This window comes from Osmia bicornis, chromosome 3 (genome assembly GCF_907164935.1).
Source record: "Osmia bicornis bicornis chromosome 3, iOsmBic2.1, whole genome shotgun sequence".
NCBI classification, from domain to species: Eukaryota; Metazoa; Arthropoda; class Insecta; order Hymenoptera; family Megachilidae; genus Osmia; species Osmia bicornis.
Window position 1 is genome coordinate 2240957 of NC_060218.1, and position 19731 is coordinate 2260687.

The 19731-nt window shown below is 48.8% G+C and overlaps 1 protein-coding gene across 4 annotated transcripts in view; it reads left to right on the forward strand.

The window, feature by feature from the left end:
- The first annotated feature begins 561 nt into the window (after positions 1–561).
- Positions 562–19731, forward strand: part of LOC114878199 (dachshund homolog 2) — a 126302-nt gene continuing 107132 nt past the window's right edge. For 2 of the 4 annotated variants that reach the window (XM_029191723.2, XM_029191731.2), the window contains exon 1: positions 563–2385. In XM_029191723.2, the coding sequence (XP_029047556.1) occupies positions 1601–2385 (785 nt within the window). In that variant the 5' untranslated portion in view covers positions 563–1600. Of the gene's footprint in view, positions 2386–19731 lie in introns of all 4 variants that reach the window. The other 2 variants (XM_029191752.2, XM_029191741.2) reach the window with 2 other exon arrangements.

Below are 19731 nucleotides of genomic sequence, written 5' to 3' on the forward strand. Positions count from 1 at the left end.
AGGGAAGAACCGAAACGCGACAAGGATCGTAAGGGTTGGGTGAAAGTGGGGTGGGGCGAGGGAGGTTAGGTTTAGGCGAGGCGAGGCGAGGGCGAAGAGTGGCGTGGAGCAAAGAGAAGCGAAGAGGAGTAGCGGAGGCGAGAGCAAAGGGTGTCGTGGAGGGAGAGGTCGCGAGGAAAAAGAAGAAATCCCCACTCGTAGCGCGTAGATCGCGGGTAGGTTCGAATCGTACTGTCTTGTCGAGACTCGCGTCTGCGTCTGGATGTCTCCGTGTGTTAGTCGCCCCCGGAATCGTCCCGGTCGGGATCGTCGGTACGCGTCGTCGGTGGCAGAGGTTGCCCCGTAGTGGGGAATTCTCGCTCGTCCCGCCACCGGTCGAGGGAAGGTTCGAAAGGCGTCGACGATACGAGCTTACCGTCCAATAGGGAGAACTGCCACCCCGGTGGCTTCCGCCAACCGGATAGTCGGTTGCGCGCACAGAACGCCCATCCTCCCCGTTCCTCGAGCTCCCACTGATGTTTTTATTTATTACATCTGTGACTGGGTAGGGAAATACTCCCGACTCGACCGAGAGAGCGTTTGCCACTTTGAGAACGAGCGACGCGCGTCCCTGCGAGTTACCGCCGCAGCCGCAGCCGCTTTCGCCGTCGTCGTCGCCGCTGCTGTCGCCGTCGTCGTCGCCGTTGCCGTCGCCGTCGCCGTCGCCGTCACCGTCGCCGTCACCGTCATCGTCGTCACCGTTGTGCTCGTCGTCCTCGTTACCGTGGTTGCGATCGCTGTCACGTCGCGACAGCGTTCTTCGTCGTAGTCCTCGTTACCGTGGTGTTCTCGTTGCGGTCGTGCGCGTCGCGCGTCACTCGTTGACGTCGGATTTCCGTCGTGTTCGCGCTCTTCGTCGTCAAAGAGGATTCCAAGTTCGCGTTGTTTCACGACCAAGCCTGTTGTTGCCCCGTGTTCTTTGGTCGTCCTGTGCTCCAGTTCGTTAGTGAACGAACAGAGGCAACGCGTCGCGAAGAAATCTGGTGGTTGGTTGATAGTTGAGCGAGGGGCAGCTTGGCTGCTCCTCGGGCGAAGCCGGCCAGCACGCGGAACACGGACCTGTCCGCAACCAGAACGAAGCCGAGGTCGTGGCCAGCATCGAGTTACGGTCGCCAATTGTCATGGACACGGTTCATCCAGTGGTTGTGCACAGTGAAATCGTTACGTATCTATACACGGTCCAACGTACTCCGTGAGACGCGGCAGTTAGCTCGAGTGACAGTGAGACTCGCGGAAAATCGATTGGCGAGCACGTATCGCGTGGCCGATCCTGGGTCGACGCGACGCACCTCATCGGCTGGTTCCGGCAGCCGGCCGGCCGTTGGAACCAAAGGAAAACGATCAATTTTAGTATGCGTTGAGACTCGCGTGGTCGTCATCCTCGTATCTCGTGGTGTCCACGTGGCGAGAATCGAAGGCAAGACGAGGAGGATAAATAGGAAAGGAGAAACGGCTGTGGGCCGTTTCGCCGCTACACCGTAACATTTCGTGGAAAGGTTACGAAATCTTAAGAGGAAGGTGGTCGACGACAACGGAGAGACGCGTGCCCTTTGGACGCCCGATGGATCACGGAGCGATGGATAGCGCTTCCGATCACAGCAGTCGCGCCAGTCCCGTAACCGGCAGCCCGAAACATCCTCACAGTCCGTCGGCACAACAAGCTCAACAGCAACAACTCCACGGTTCCCAACATCAACCACCGCCGTCGCACCAGCAGCCTCATCCGCGGGACCAACTCCGCGATCAACAATCGCAGCAGCAACAGCATCGCGGTGTTCCCACGCCGGGATCGCCGACCAGAGGTTCGCCACCTCAAGGACTTCCGTTGAGCCCGCCGCCTCTTTCCGCCGGGGGAGCACCCGGTGCACCGCCAGGTATGGTGCCCCGAATGCCGGGATTACCGCCACCGGGACTCGGACTGCTCGGTCAACTCGGTGGCATGCTAAGCGGTCACCATGGCTCACCGCTCGAGCTGATGGCGGCCCATCACGCCGTTCTACCCCCGAGATCCTACAATAGCCCGCCGCCGATCAGCACCAGCGATCCTACCGCGAACGAGTGCAAACTGGTCGACTATCGCGGTCAAAAAGTGGCCGCGTTCATCATCGCCGGGGACACGATGCTTTGCCTGCCGCAAGCGTTCGAGTTGTTCCTCAAACACCTGGTCGGTGGCCTGCACACCGTCTACACAAAACTCAAGAGGCTCGATATAGTGCCGTTGGTGTGCAACGTCGAACAAGTTAGGATTCTACGCGGACTCGGAGCTATCCAGCCTGGCGTCAACCGTTGCAAGCTGCTTAGTTGCAAGGACTTCGACATCCTCTACAGGGACTGCACAACAGCCAGGTGAGTGTAGCAGAGTAACCTGCCTTTAGATCAAACGGAGGAATGACTATCCCCCTTGTCTCACGAAATTCCTGGATTCTCGATGACTCGCGACGATAAGAGGGATCCGTACACAAAACCAACAACCACTTTTTGTATCTCCCGTTCCGGCGAGAACGGAAGCTACGATCCTCGCGTGTATTAATAACGCCCGGTGTCCCCTCTGGGCAGCACTTTATCTTCGGCCAGCTACGTTCCTTACCTTGCTACCGGGCTACTAAAAAAAGAAAGAAAAAACAACAAGAAAACATATTTTAATCGCGGCTTGGCTTCTGCTTCTCACCAACCACCCACCAACTCTTGCCGATTTTCGTTTCCACGTTCATCGTTCCTTCGATGGCCGCACGTCGAATTGGCTCGTCTCTCTCGATCGCTTCGCCACGACAGGGTAGGCACGTGCCCTTGCATCTAGAATTGTCAACGGGCCTCTGTGCCAACAGGTGTCCCTTTCACGGCAGTTTCTCTGAATGAATCGTCCCCACCGACGAGACAGAGAGAAGTGGCTGTAGTACAAGCTTACCCCACCCACCAGTTAGACGGCAGACGAAACGGAATGGTAAACGGAACGAGGGGATCCGCTGCGATCGGCAAAACTATTGTCCCCGACTTTACGCTCCTCTTACGCGTCCAACGTCCAACGAAACCATTGATCTTTTTATCTTTAACTTCGTTTCGACTCGTCTCGAGACGATCTTGTTTTAAAACCATGGCCTATCGAGATAACGCGGTCGACGGATGATCGATCGTCGAGGGAACTGGTCGCGACGGCGGACAATTATATCGCAGCGAGAGACGCGCAGCGGCAGTCACAACGGAAACGGATTCAGCGCGACACGGTGAGGGCGAAGGAGAAAGAGGGCCGAGGGATAGCGGTTAGATGGGACAGAGACGGGAACAGAGGGACAGGAGGGAAAGAGAAAACTGGAGGAAAGAGAAAGCCGTAGGGATAGGGATCCAAATAATCCGAGTCGGAGTCAGAGAACAGAGCTGGACGAGCCGTCGGCTCGTGCGGGCCTTTCTTCTCGAGTGTCCTCCTCTTTAACCGCCCGTTATTCTATCAAAATGTCGATTGAATCGTCTTTGCGTCTTTGGACGCTCCCAATATGATAGATTTCGAACGTTGCTCCATTAGAAACTGTCTTTATTCCGAAAGAAAAGCGAAAGTAGATAAAAGAAACGCAATGCTTTTGGTTTAAAATTATTACCACATTGCGTAAAATACGTGCGTTCGATAGGAAATCCCACCTTAACTCGAAAATCGCCCGGTATCCTGGGCTTTCCGTATATCGATTGGAAAAACGAGAGGGGGCAAAGCGACGGGGGGTGAGAAACAAGCGAGGCGAGGCGGAGTGGCGAGGGTGGATCGGCAGGAAAAATCGGATGATTAAGAGACGCGGACCGGTGTGTATGGTGTCGTCGTGTGTGCGGTGGTCCGGTCTGGTCGCGTGTACCGCTGACGTCGTTACATTCTGATAATGCACGGGCAGTGGTAACACCGGGGCAACGGGGCTGCACACCGACGCGGATACGATGCCCGCACAGTTACACGCTCCTCCGGCCGCTTCTATCGCCATCGATGCAACAGCATGCACCGAGAACCGCACCGATAATTCAGCGGGATTTTTCTTGCGGTTTACAGCGCGGCGCCGGCTGCGCTGCAACGCTCCGCGTCGCCGCTTCTCCTCTTCTGCACGGCCATCTCGCGTACCCTCGGACCTCTGATCGAAACTTTATCGACGCTGCCCACGCGTCGCGATCGTTACGTCGTCGAAATCGTTGTGTCCCCGATTTCAACCTATACTTTTTTTTCTTTTCCTCTCTAATTGCTGCCATATACGCTCGTCTAACGAGACTACAGCCAATTATCCTCGTCAATTTGCTTGGGTCTGGTGAAAAGATCGTAAACGTGTCCCGGTTACGTCGATACCGATATGGAAAATTCTTAGGAAACGTAGGAAACGATAAGTCGAGCGACAACTTGTGAGAAAATCGTTACGAATCAAGTATAAGTAGGAAACCGCGCGAAAAGAGGAGACCAGCGAAACCGCGCGCGAGATCGTGATAAAAATCCGTTGGCGCACCAAGAGATTTCCTCGTTTCCATCTTCTTCCTTCCTTCCTTCTTTCCCTTACCTCCTCTTCCAGGTCTTTCACAACGCGTCTTTCTCGCCGCGTAACCCACGAACACAGCAGGATACGTGGGAGTGAGCGCGGCCCTGGACTATAATTCTATGCGCTATTAGCCGTTTAATTATAAAATTGTGCATAGATTAATTGGCTCCCGTAATGGGTCTAACAATGCACAGACGCGCACTTGGTGACTAACGGGAGGAGGGAACGAGAGTGTAGCTGAATACAGAGGGAAGAAAGAGCGAGGTATAGAGAAACAAGTGGAGAAGACTTACAATTAGCTAGAGAAAGAATATACCCGCGAACGAGAAACGAAGAAAGATTGTGATATAGAGGGGAACAAGGCACATCGTTATTAATATTTATTTTCTTCGCTCGTTCCTCCCAACTCTTCTCGTTGTTGCCGTGCGCTTATGCACAATCGTGTCTCGAGACTATAGGCCCGATTAAATGGATACGCGTTCGCATTTTCGCGCTAGCGAAACGGTTCGTATGCATTGGCGTAATTAGATAGGGGGCCAGGACGGGACCTGGCATCCCCAAAATGCGGGCTGGCCGCTCTCCGCACCAAAAAAATCGAAATAAAGAAACGTTTGTCAGCTCCTAAAACGTTATCTCGATAAAAGCTAATATTTGAAACAAAATGCAATATGCAATGCACCCTAGATAAAACTCCTGGTTACGCCAATGCTCGTATGGAAAGTAGTACGATTTCCAAATCGAAGCGGAAAAAGAAGGAAGGAGGAAGAAGATCGTTCATGAAATAGCTAGTTTTCACAGCGAACAATTATATTCGTAGCTCGAGTACGATGTTCCCGTGGATCCAGTCTCGATCCATTCTCCTTCCATTTATCTTTTTCCGCGAGGAACTTATCCGCTTGGCGATTGTATCGGATACGGCAGCTGGTTCGACGTTTTTTCTTTTTTCTTTTTTTTTTTTTTTTTCGGTTTCATAACCCACGCGCACTCAACTGGCCTGCTAGCACAGGCTTTACGTTTTTAAGGGCTTCTATTATTGTCGGGGAGGGTAGTTTTTGATACAGATACACGCATCGCCACTCTCGCGTTTATCGTTACTCTTCAGCTTATTATTCTTTGCGCATCCTGCTTCCCATTACAGCTGTTTTTTTCCTTTTACTCAAACAATCATGAAATATATTCACAGTATTAATTTCGCTTATTAACTCTTATCGTGTGCATGAAAACTTTTTCTTGTACAACGATTTAATGTCAGCGTCGTTTTAATTTTCGACAAGATACGCAACACTTTATCCAAGTTAGAGCAATTCGTTTTTAATAAATTACACATCTCGATGAGAGTTTAATTATTTTCAAAGATTAGCTTCGTATCCTCGTTGCAGAAACCGTGCTTTTACGAGAATCGTTTCCGTCTCAGGACTTCTTTATTTCGAAGAAATCGATCGAATTTTCTTTCAAACATCCGTACTACCCTCCTCGATTCCCGAACCCTAGCGCAACGACGGTAATTCTCGGTAATTAATAATCCGCAACAAGTAATAATCGGCCGAGTAATCCGACCGGTCTGCCGCGACAAGCAACCTCCTTAATTCTAGATAATTAACGTAAAGACAAACAAGAAGGATTAACTCAACCTACTGGTTCCTTCCTTTCTCTTTATTTCTACCCGTGACGCGTCTCTCTTTCTTCTCCTCCCTCTCAGCAATTTCGTTTCCTTCAACTTTCTTTCCACCCCAGAGGCTTCGACCGCCTCTTTAAACGTCCGCACAGCAGCTAGCTGGACGCTTCCAAGAATTACTTAATTTCTTCCTTGAGAAACGAGCCAACGGAGGAAAGTATCTGATTTCTTCGTTGGAAAAACGCGAACCACCCTTGGCGCGTTAGCGAGCACAGACAGTGGTGGATTTTGCAAAGCTGGCCTCGGGCTCTTCAACAAGAATCAGATATTCAGATTTTAAAAAGTATGTTGATAAAATTTTTGATAAATAAATAATATTGATATCGTTGCTTGTAAACGAGTAGACTTCACGAGATAGAGAGAGAGAAGAGAAAATGGAGAAGGAAGTTGAACGAAAACGCCTGTGGCTAGGATCTCCGATTCCTCTTTATGCAGCCGATACGGATGCAAGTCATCTCGGGGGTCGGTATTGTATCGAAACGGCGCGGCGCCAGGCTCCCGTTCCGTGACTCCTTGTCTTCTTTCTGTGTTGTTCGTGCCACTGGATCGTTCGCGACCTTTTCTCATCTATCGGCTGTCTGGGTAATTCTCGCAGTTTCCATGTTGAACGGATCGGCTCCGATCATATGGGAACACCGTGTGACGTAGTCGCTGTTGTTACGTTAATTGGGAATCCGCGAGCATAACTCTCGGATACTCTGCTATTACGAGAAAACACAATACAAATTCCTTTTTTTTTTTCTCTTCTTTTTTATATTCATCTTGCATTAATTTATAAGCTCGGCTCATCCTGTGAAACGCGTGTTTCAACTTTGTTGAGCTATATATAGCATTCGTATTTTTAATACAATAAGTCCTACATGTATATATGGATACACACGTCTATAGAAAAGCAATCGAGAAGACGCAGTGGGTGTAGTTGTACGTTAATAGCTCTTGTGAAATCTGATACCTATAAGGGGGAAGAATGTATTGTCTGAAATAAGTTTGTCTAGAAACAATCGAAAGGATTTAAATTCTGAAAAATTTGATGTTTCAAAATTTCTCGGAAACAAAACGACTGCGACTCTTCTTCCATATTTCCTTTTCTTTTACGTTGAATAAATAGGCTTTAAAGAAACTTCCAATCAATATTTTTTCACCTCTGGTATACTACTATAACTAGCCCTAACAATTAATTTCTAGCTCGTAATAGAAAGGTGATTATTTATATAGCGAACAGCTTTGTAGCAATTAAATCGTTCGCTTTAACGCGTGCATACACGCGCGGATCACACCACCACGAATGCTCAGCTTTAGTCGTATCTCGACTTTTTTATCGGGTCAGTGAGTTCGTTGGAACTTGGCGTTCTTACAACGATGCGAGTTACGCCTACTACATAAATATGTATTTACTCTCCTGTGCATACATGTGTGTACCTCGCCAGTGCATGTCTTGCAGCGGTGCATGCACCGCACCGTTGTCGCTCGAAGGTAAACATCGTCACAGAGTTTTTTTCCACCGAAGAGGCGAGAAAAAGTTTAGCTCCCGTTGTCCTTTCTATCGGATAACCCTTCGACGAAGCCGGACGAAAGGGTGCGCGTTGAACTCGCGACGACGGACATCTGTTTCACGGCAACCCGTTATTTCTCGGCATTGTTCCCGAGTATAAATCATGGTCGAACAGGAGGCAGCGAAATATTTAACACTCCTTTCTATCGATGCTATCGCGATCTTTCGGAGATCGTATCGGTGGACTCGATGAAAAGTGAACGAACCTGATCAATCGAGGGTGCGATCACTCGGACGCCGAGACGCTGAGGAACCAGCTGGTACCGTGAAGTCGAAAAATTAATTGAAACCGAGTGGGAATATGATGGAAAATAATCGCGAATAGGGCTAGTTAAGGGACGAAGGACTCGTATGCAGTTGAAGAGAAATCGATCGTGTCGTAGAAACCGGTGACCCACATTAAAACAGCTGACTGGAAGGGAGACCCCAGGGTATCTCGTTGTTACCCCTGTACCTCCACCCTCGTCGTATCAACGAGGCCTACCCTTCTTCAGTTTCGACCCTTTCCCGAAAAACAACCTCCCGCTATTCTCGCGTCGCACACTCTCCAATCTTTATTTTTCTCGCTTAACACTCGTCGACCCTTTCTTACTTCATATCCAATATCTCCTTCTAAATATAATTGATTTCCAAAACGTGTTAAGTTAGATTACAGTGAATTCTTTATCAAATACAATTGAAAATGAGCTTTACTCAGTCGACTAGACGTTTCTAACAAGTGAAAAGAAAGAAAAACCACGAAGACTTGTAATAAGAACGATATCACCCCGCCATCCGTTGAAGGTAGGGGAGGTTTTGTAATTGCACCGATTATCTGGCGGATTGAAACGGTGAATACACAAGAGAGAGTGTACGAACGCGTAGAAAAGCCGGGCTGGGTGGGATAAGGCGGAGCGAGGGGTGGCGTTAGCAGGGTGAGAGAGGAGGAAAGGCGCTGCAATGGGGTGGCGAGGAGAAACACGGTACGAAAGGGGTGGAGAAGGGGATCGCAAACGGTACTCGGTAATTTCGAGTGATTCGTGGACGACGTCGGCGAGCATATCGCGCACCCCTTTCTCGAGAGGGGTTTCGTGCGCACGGCAACCACTCGAACTCGTTACACACGGTAATTAAACGACGCACGAGACCTCCCTGCTAGACGTTCGGTATTTTAAGGCAGACCGTTAAAAACTCGAACCGAGCAGTTTTCACGTTGACCGTGAAAGTGTCCTGAACGATTTTCAGTTCACGATTTTTAATTCAAACGAGCGAAAATTAACAAACAGGGATCTTAAGAATCCTCGGATTATTGGCGTGGGATACGCGAGTTGTTTCTCGGCGAGCTTTCTCGAGAATGATGCCTTCGAGACGGTGGAGCCGAGTCGATGGGGTCGCGAAATTGTCGAGAGGAATCGGAATTTCCATAGAGCACGTCGAACGGATCGAAACGATCCGTTAGCTCGAAGCTACTCGTTCGAAACGACTACGATATCGATGGACGACTGTAATCTAGTAATCTGGTAGCGGGCAGTAGACACTATAATCGCCACGTTTTCTCTCTGTTCCTTATCCTCTGTGTACAGGGGATTCGTGAAACGCGGATAGAAGCTGATCGTGTGTCCGTGCAAGTGGCCCTTTTACCCCGTCGTTCAGGTATCTCAGCCGGAATCGGGATTGTTTGCCAGTTACCGAGGCGAAATCGCTACCAATCGGTAGCTAAAGCGAAGCCGTCGTTTGCTTGGCTCGCGTGCCGTCGAGTTTGGCGTAACGTCGCGCGTCAATCAACGCGAGCCCTCTCACGGACTCTCGCGAGTAACGATCCCTCGAGCACTCGACGTCGAGTCGATCTCTCGTACGTGATAGACCCCGACATACGTATGTACACTTTCCAAGAGGGGTAGCTACGTTTCCCGTAGACCCGTCTTCGAAACGAACTCCCCAAGTCATGGCACGTCGCGAAAATTGGCGAGTATCTTCCATTTTGCATAGCAGCCCGTTGCATTTTTTTTTTTCATTCCTTATCGAGGTAAAATAATCCTGCAAAGTCCGATCACGTTCTTCTTGCCGCACCATCTTATACGATACGACTGATCCAGATAATTGCCGGCGTAAAGTAATTATATCATTGTACCGAATTACCTGGCGGCATTCACGGTCGTCGTTACGCTCGTAGATCCCGAAGAGCGGCGAGGTGTTATTAAGCGCCGACGTTGATGCATCTAGCCCCGGTTTTACAGCGGCCAGAGGGATATACGTCTCGTATCGACGGTAACATTTTTCTTTCCTGCTCGAAAACGAAAAGCAACGAGATAACGCGTCCGTGCTTGTAAAAATTTCAACCGATACACAGTGTATCGGGCAGAGCGATAAAAAAGATAGACGCAAGCTTGGCTGGTGTCAAATTCTGAGTTATGAATGCTCGATGTGAATCATTTTGGGCATAAGGGCTGAAGGGTTAATTACTGAGGTAATACAAAGTTTCTGGCGTGTTCTCGGAAGAAGTACTCTGTTAGGAAACCGTTGGTTATTTAAAACGACGGATTCGTCGTCCGGTTGGTTGAAAAGAAAACGTTCGATCGGAACGTTTACCGATTGCCAGGCAATTGCGAGAGGCGCGATCGACACCGGGCATAGACGTGTAATTACGAAGGGCTCCGGTTCTCCGAGCGGTCCGCTATTTATCAACGTCGCTCGTTACCGCTTCGTCTTCGCCCTCTTCCGTTCGAGCGAAAGAAATTGCGGCCGATCGAACCGCGTCGTCGCGAAATATCGCGTCCGATTCGCGATTTCACGGTTTCCCTTCGAGCCAACAAATTCGTCCCGTCCGAACCGTTTCGAGTTTCCGCTTCGAGCCCGCAACGATACTGAATTATGGATGAACGACGCGATGGCATTCCGTACGCAAGTAACATCGTTGTTCCTCGAGCAGCAGGATGAGGACAGCAACCAGGACGAAATGGAGGGGGAGGACGATCGTTATCGGCTGACACGAGCTATAAAGTACATTTTAATTCGAGCTCGCCGCGATAGATAAAGCACGAACGGGCCGGTAGATATAGCTACGCTCGCGGATCGCACGTAGGGACAATCAGACTTGCAAAAACGGAGCTTAATTGGCCTCTTAGCCGCGCGGGACGGTGATTAATTGGCGTGGAGCTGACCGCGAGGCTGGCACGAACTCTGCCCCGCGACTTGCTCGAATCCTCGCGAATCCCCCGGCCCGAGTTATATCGCTGGGAAATATTCTTGAGTAATTTTATTCTTTTAAAGGCTCGTTGCTTTGTGAATTTCGTCCGCATTCGTAAAATCTCTCAGTTTAGCTACGTGAGCTGGTCTTGCCTCTTGAGAGAGTTCGCAAACGAGCTGCCGTTAATGAGGCGATATTTCAGTTTTTGAATAACTGACCTAGCATGGAGCAGACACACGTTGAACCGGTTTCAAGAGCAGTCTCGGCTCTGTCTACCCGTACAATCTTTACCTCTTTTGTCCAACGTTTCGCGTCTTTCTGCCTCGATATCGGTCGCCAACCGATCATTCTCTTTCTCTTATTCGAGTTTCTCCTCTATCTCTCAATTAGCAGCTTCGTCGAGTCATCGATAGTGAATCAAAGTGAAAGACACGACTACGAACGGGAAGAGACGATCGTACGTATCGAGGAATCGAAATGAAAACCAAACAAGTCCTCCTCCTCTGGCAAAGCGTCTATTCGTTTCCCGCCAATAATTGATAGAATAAATTAAATCATTTGTCTTGGCGGGAAATTAAAAAGGTAATTTATATACGACTGGCCGGGGCGTAGCTGGGCCGAGTGGCTGGCAAACATGGCAGAGGAATAAGAGAGAGAGGAGGAGAGAGGGAGAAAGAGGAGAAGAAGAAGAAGAAGAAGAAGAAGAAGAAGAGGAAGGTTGTGTACACCTACACGCTGCTATGCTGGCTCGTTTTCTACCGACGGAATCGGACACGAAGAAAAGGGTCCCGAATCACCGTGCAACGAAAGAAACGAAACGAAACGAAACGAAACGAAACGAAACGAACCGAACGATGCTTCTACTCGTAGTGATGGGGTTGGGAACAGAGGAGGGGGTGGACAAGGGAGAACGAAGTACGCGTCGGTGGCTCGTTTTGTTTTTGGCCCGTCTCTCGATTTATTCCACGCTGATGAATCAGGTGTGGCGCTCTCTTCTTCTTTCTGTTCGCGGGGTCGAGATTACTTTTGTGGGCGGGACGCGTTCTGTCAGTGCCTCCAGAGGGTATATCCAGGTATAGAAACTCTTCTCGTACGTTTCACTTGAGCCTGAAGTCGAAATTTAAATCTAGTTTGGATCTATCAATTGCCGACCACTTTCGTCTCAAATTCTTTAGGCTCAACTGGAATGCGAATTGTTTTTTGCGTGACCGACGTGGGCCACGTGTTTGAAATCGCGATAAATACCGGGTGGTGGAAGCGTGTTTTGACAGATGAACCGACGAGACGGTGGTCCCGCGACCACGATTTCGGCGCGAGCAACGAACCCGAAGACTTGCACCAACATCCGCGGCGCCGTTAACGATATTGGCTTAGGCGGTTCGCTCGCCTACCGTCGACGATAAATAACGTTTCAAGCGAGCTACGCGTTCGTTCCGCTCTCTCGTGCAGACAGAAGAGATCACGGTAGCCTAACGTTGCCACAGACGGCCGAGACGTGCAGAGAATAGGTGGTTGAAGCCTGTTTGACGGCCTCCGAATATCGCCGCGGCTGTTTTTTCAAACAACGCGATCAATCCATTTCGCAAATTCTTCGTATGCTTCTATTTTTAAAAGCATCGTTTTATTTTAGCATTCCACGATACCACGATCCGCGATTGTTACACAACAAATGCCTAGTAGAAAGTCAAGAAATCAGCTACCTGCGGATTCTTTTTCTCTTTTTTCTTTCTCACCACCCCTGCTGTTCCAATGTTTCACAACTATCGGCGTGGAATCTCGTTCGTTCCGTCGGAATGACGAGTATTCGACGTCTCGGAAGGAGAATAAAAGAAAAAGTTCCCATGCCCGGTTGGAAGAAACCGAACAGTTAAAGCCGGGACCTAAAGCCGGGGCTAGCCAGGAATCATTAACGAATCATTATCGTGCACTGTTCGAGAAACCTAGAGCAGACCCCGTGAAACAAAACCATTAATGATTTCTATTTGTATTCGTTTGTTGGTTCGTTTAGCGAAGAGAGACAGAGAGGAGGTCAAATAGGGCCCGAGAGCCAAGTCCCCAGTGAGTTATGTGAGAAGTTGGCTTATTTTCGTTAAGCCGAACTCCCGCGGCGCGAACAAATCGTCCGTCGCTGCCGCTTCGAGACCGAGTTTTGTTTCTTCTTTCTTTCTTTTTGTTCTCCGCTTTCCGATTCCTCTTCTGCCCATCATTTCTTCGACCATCGGAAATTACAAGCTCGCGGCTCTTCTTCCTTTTTTCGGCCGAACCGAAAACAATCGGTGAAAGAGATTTTTCCAATTCACCTAGTCGACGTGACGCGTTGCATCTGTCATTTGTCAAAATTGATTTCGTAAAAAAACTCTCATGGCTGAGATCAGAATTTCATTTGAACAAAAATCGAAATCACCGTTCGTTCCTTCAGTTTCCTGCATTTTCTAACAAACCATCGGCCCTTTCCCACTGTACACGACGGGAAAACGGCGTCGTATCGATCAATGACACGAGCCTTTCGAACAATGCAACCCCGTTTCTCTATTACGGTCATCAGTCATTCGGTATAAATATTAAATTCGCTAAAAAACTGGTCGGTGTTGGGGTCGAAGTTGCACCGTCAGCCAAGTATACAAAAGGCGGGGCCAGCTGATCGACATCGTGCCGATCGAAGGGGTCCCGATCTCCTGAGGATCTCGCTGTTCCTAGAATCGATCCCGTGCGATTCTCTTCACCGCTCCCGTTCGTCCGACAGTTTTCAATTTTATCCCCACTACGTGTTATTCAAAGGTACAGCCTCTTTGTTTCTAGCTCCATCTTAAACATCTGTTTCTCTTCGTTTTGTTCTTCTCGAAAGAATCGGTAGCAATGTTTCTTCTTCGAGAAGGAGAATACCAAAAATGGGCCTCATTGTGCTGGCCAAGGGAACAAAACTAAGTTTGCAACAGTGACGAAGAGGGAGACGTATTGTCGTCGATGAGAGACGAGCGTTTAACGTTCGATAATGAAGCGTATCTCGGACAGAGGAAGATCGAGCGCGTCCAAGCGGAGCACTTTTCTCGAGAGCACCTTGGAGAGCACTTTAGCGAAGCAAGGATCGAGGCAACGCTCGAAAAGAAACGTAGTAAAAGGGACCCTTTAGGCGCGCGCTGGACAATGTATACGATTATTGTAACGCGTCGTAATTATCCTAGTAATTACCTATCGAAGAGTACTCTTCGTTTTCTTTTCATCTGAGACGAGGGAAGTAGGAAATTTTCGACTGGTCGCTGGATTAGATGAAAACAGGAAGGTAGGCACAGAATCGAAGCGAGTTAGTTTGTAAAGCGTCGGTGTTAGGAGGCGAGTAATCGTTGCTGCAGGCATACGCGAGGCACAATGAGACTCGGCATTAATTAACGAGGAAATTAGCATTGCCGGGGTTAGCGAACGGCAGTGATTACGTTTTAATGATACGAACCGTCAGAGCGGTAGGAACAGTAGCAACGGTAGGAACAAGCAGACACCGGTAACAACGCGCGACTACGATTCCTCGGGTTGTTGGCTGCGCGTCGAGGATATATCTAACATCTATTCCTCGTTTTCGTCTTGCGCCTACCTTTTCTTTCCTCTTTCACAGACTCGCCCAAGCTTTATCTCTTTCTGTGTGAATTTTGCGGTTTGCGAGTACGATCCGCTTCGATTCTATCTTTTCTTTACCGCTGCACCGTTTCCACCTATACACAGATGAACAGCACAACAGCTTCGAGCTAAGTGTTAACGTTCTACCACTGGGGGCTATATAAAACTCTAATTAAATTAGATCTAACGCTCGTTATCTAATTAACTTTCAAGACCATATTCCACAGTGAAATTTCCAGTTAACGTCTTTCTAGAATTATGAAAGATCGTTTGACACTCGCACGTGTCGCTGGATGATTGGAAAAACGGGCAAAAACACGCGAATCGAGTAGAAAATCAGAGGAGAAAAATCGCACGCGTCAGCTGGAAGGTCGAACAGAGAAATCTCGCGGCGTTCTTAATTAGCTACCTCCGTTAAAAGGGGAACATAGTAGGCGCGTCTCGTTTCGCCTTGCCTGCCGCTCGTGCGCTCATTAATATACGAGAATAAGTTAACACCGCGTTAACGCGTACGCGGTTACACGCTCGACTCCGCTCGCCTCCGCTCCGACCACCGAAATCGCCACGATAGGGTAGCTCAACTCGTTCGACTAGCATTCTTCTTTGAATTTCATCCAGTTCCTGCTGGATAACGATTAATCGTGATACTGAATATGAAAAAAAAAATAAATAAATTGTTGCATGATTATACGCTGTACAGTGGTCTATTTCCGGACTCATAACGAAGCGGAGGAAAACGTTGAAAGGAAATCGAAGCGCCGTATAATTAGCGGTTTTTGCTATTCTACCATACGCTCACCTAGCTGTAAATCGCTCAAGGAATTCTCCTTGTTTCAACGACTGATTATACGAATTATTCCAGTTAAATTACTAATTAAGTCAAATGATCACAGACTTCCGAATACTTCGAGACGCGACGCGACGGTAGTAAGTTAATGTTGGCAAATAAACGATCATCGAATGATGGAAGAGATTAAAAACAGGTCACGGTGACTCGCGTTCTCGGCGAATTCGTCGTGGCACCGGGTACCGCCTTCGTCTTGTTCGAAGCATCGCGACATTGCTTCGCAATTAACAGTCATCGCTGGCGGGTCTCGGGTATCCGGCTCGGCTTTTCCCGGATCGTTGCGCCGCAAGAACAAACTGGAACGATCGTAAAACCGTGGAGAGGAGGAACGGCAAACAAATTAAACAATGGACGGTTGGCACGTTGTATCTCACGGAGGAGAATGGTCGCGGAGGACCGTTACGCATGGCGTCCTCTGCCTGATCGAGAACTCCTCGATCCTGTTACTTCTTCGTCTTTACCTCGCGCCTCCGTACAACTACCATTCGTTCCGTGTGGTTTTTTTTTTCAGCCACGAGATTATCGTTACCCGGTAATTAGCGATTACGTTGTTGTCTTGCTCCCGTAAACGTCGCTCTACGGCACGGACGAAGATTTTCCGCTCGAGCCGCAAGACGGAACGCGCGCTGGGAACCGTGCGTAACGAATCGCATGCTGGAAACCTGTTTGTCACCGTGTCTGAAGGGCCTCGTCCGCGAACGAAGGCCGGAACCGCGTGTCACCGATACACCGTGCTTCCTCATACATTATGTATCAGCGTCGTTTTTCTCTTTGCTCGCTCGCTCGAGGTGGTAGCTTCTTCTATCTACCAGTTTACGCACCAAATAATACGGCTATTCGTATAAAATTTTGTCATAATTTTTAAGTGTCTAATAATCAATACTTTCGATCGTTTTTCCGTGCGAACGCCTGAGCTTTAATCCGATATTTGTCCCATATCCCTGTCCCCAAGTTAGAATATTCCTTCTTTTTTTTCTTTCTGAAAGTACACCACGCTCGAGAGTACTTGAAAGATCGCGTCGCATAATCGCGCCGCGGGTGTCGCGACGGATCCCCCTCCCGTTCAACCCAAGAGGTGCCCAATTTCTCGCCCCCGTCGATCGCGCAACGGGTGGTGGTTTGTTTGGTTGGCAACAAACGTTACCGCCATCGGCAACTGTCGCGGACAAAATGCACCCCAAACGTCCCGTGAGCTTCTCTTTCTCTTTTTCTTTCATTCTCTTTAGGCTACCGGTGTTAGACTCTCCCCTCCGTCTTTCGGCCGAGGAAATCGCTCACGCCCCGATTATCGCGACAAATAGAGCCAGCCTGGATTTCACGCATCCCCGAATTATTTCAGACACGTTTTGCGCGACTAAAAGAGACGCGTCGCCCTTCTGCCCTCTTGTTTCCCTGCTTTCATCGAGACCTCGTCGCGAAAACGATACGCCCCTACGGTTTTCCAGCGGATCCTCGGAATAATCTCCGTACCTTGCAATTTCCCGCTGCTCCACCTTTCTCGCGAGCCTGCCCTCTCGTTTTTTATTCATTCTTTGTTCGGTCGGGAAACGAAATGGAAATGCAATAAAAAGTTGTAATCGAGCCGGCTCGACGAAACGATACCCGTATTCCGTTGAATGGGGAATGAACGAGATCGCTTTTTCGTCCTTTATTTCTCATTACTCGAACTCGAGAAACGCTCGACTCGTTTAAAGCGATGGAATATTTCAAGCGAGTTAAGAGCCGTTATCAAATATTTTTCAGAGTGTATAGTATTAAATTTTTATTCGAATCATTGAAATTCCTTTCTTTCGATTGCTAAATGTTTCTCGGAACGATTAAAAAGTTCGCTCCAATTTTTGCCCGCTTATAACGAGAGGTTCGGGAACGCGAGGATGAGATACCTTTCATCGAAGGAGACGATAATACACGTGGAATCGACGCGTTCCTGGTCGCGACAAGGACGTCGTTGCGTTATAATGCGACGTTACACCAACGAGCTGGCGTTTTCGTCGGGTTGTAATTTATTCGAGGCCACCCTGTAATTAGCGGGTAGCCCCAGAGCGTAATATCCCTCACTCGGGGCCGCGTTCTCGGCATTCCATTTATCACAAATCAGCAGCTGCCTTTGAAAACTCCTGGTCCAGCTATCCCAATCGTGTCGGTATTCTATTAGCTTGTCCAATAAGTTCGTGTCGTGCAAGTGATGATTCTATATGCAAAGAATGTTGAAAATGTATCATAAAATTGTTTAGTACACCACGCAAAGAATTCCTCTTCTCCCGTTTCGTAATCTTCCTTCAGCCAAGAAACACTATTTTTCTCTTGTTCATCGTGCAATTGCCCTTGGTATCCGTGAAATCGTGCGTCGAATAGGAAGCGATGTGGCGTTGAATCGTGGCGCGACAATCGTCCAGGAGAGCAATCGAGCGAATGCTTCCAATTTCCTCTCTCCACCCCCTTGATTCCTTTGTTCCCCTTTCGTTTCTCTCTTTGCCGCGGCTTGCAGAGGGCGAAACGCAGCAACAGGTGTCCGCGGGGACATTCGCAGAAACGCGGAGGGTGCGAGAGACGGCGTAGAGGGTGAAGGCCAAAGGGGTGGTTCGAGAGAGCAGGGCGAGAGAATTCCTCCTCTTTATTTATGAGCTTTTTTATTCGACTTGTTGAACGCCTTTCTCTCCTTCTCCTTCCCCATCGTTGTCCCTTTTTTTTTCGTCCTTTTTCCGCTCGCGGTGCTTCGCCGGCTCGCTAATTCGAAAGAAGTGGTCGACGATTCGGTTGGATGTCACCGGCTGGGAAGAAAAAGTTACTCTGGTGAACGCGTAAGTGCGAGTCGGTAGCGCAAACGGGCCGAGGTGTTTCTCGGCTCCAGGTAGACGCCGGTTTTGAAAGAGACGCAAGGAGCGGATAGATACGATTTGGGCGTAATCCGTCAAAGAGTTCTTTCAACGTCCGTCGGAACGATTTATCTACGATCTCCATTAAAGTTCAGTTAACGCCCTCTTGCTTCTCTTCTTTCGTCCCTGTTCAGTTTGTCTCTTTTCGTTCTTTTGCACTGTCCCTTTTTCTTTCTTTTCTCGCGGCCGATCCGCTTCCGCGGCAGCGGGAGAAGCCTCTGGCCGTCAAGCCGAATCCGACACCGACACGGATCTCCCCTTTTCTCTTTCTCTCTTCTCTTCTAGGCTTTTCGGATTTTTTCCGCAACGACGAGTTCTCGAGATCGCGCCACCCTTAATACCAGAGCTCCGTTAGCTCTCTAGGAAAAGCGTCAATTATCTTCTCGCTTCTGCAGCTTCGTCGAAAGATCATCCGATTTCTTACGTACGATCCTGTAGATCGAAGCTTTGAATATTTCGTAGAAAACGATTTGCGAATAACGGGTTTTCGAAATGCTTAAACATTCCATCAGCAAGATAACGAATTCTTTATGGTCAATATGGAAACGAGTATCCGGGTTCTGCGGCTAAAATAATAATATAGGATATTTATTTTCTAATTAAACACCCCGAGATTAATGTATGAATTCAGTGTAGCATGGGTTACATATGTAGGTGTTGCAAAACATGGGTAATTCCGAGTGTTGATATATTAGGGTTAAGACGTAACCCGATGTTCCGAGCGAGTTCTTCCGTTTTATATTTTCCCGCGTTTCAACGAGGATGGAGTCGGTAGCGGCCGCGTCCGAGAGATCTCTTTCAAGATAGCAAAGTAGTGGAGCTCGCTCGCGCATATCGTGTAACATTACGTTCATTAAAGGCGGACGGGAACGCGTGTACGCGGCTCCTCTTAGTTGGGGGATACATCTCTCGCAACCCTTCGTTCTTACGTTAGACGTATAAGCCCCCTCGAAAGCCCCGTCCAACCATCCCTTTGCTCCACCACCGTACACCCCACCTCTTGTTCCACTCCCTTTCTGCCTACTCGCTAAAGGTATCGAGTTACTCCCGACATAATTCCGTTAATTATGATTTCGTAGGACGATTTTCCCTACCCTGTGCTTTCAACTCGCGTTCCTTTCGTCGAGTTCTTGTTCCCGTGTATTTCCACGATTTATCATCAAAATGGTCGATGCCTGAAATTTTTAATTTAAAACGGTTAAAAAGAACTTCGGTTCTGTTAAAAGATCGTAGAGGAAGAAATTAAAGGAGACGAGGAAAGGGTAGTGTGACGCGTAGCGATAGCAATAAGACGGTAGGTGGTAGCAATTTAAAGCTCATAAATGCAAAATCGCGCGATGATTGCGTTCATAAAGGTCTGGAACGCGTAGGCTGAAGCTCGAGCGTCTTTGGAGATCTCGTTGGCGCGAGCACCGAGGTAATTTACATTGATATTTATGCCGTGTCATAACCAGGGCTTCGTAGCCCGCCA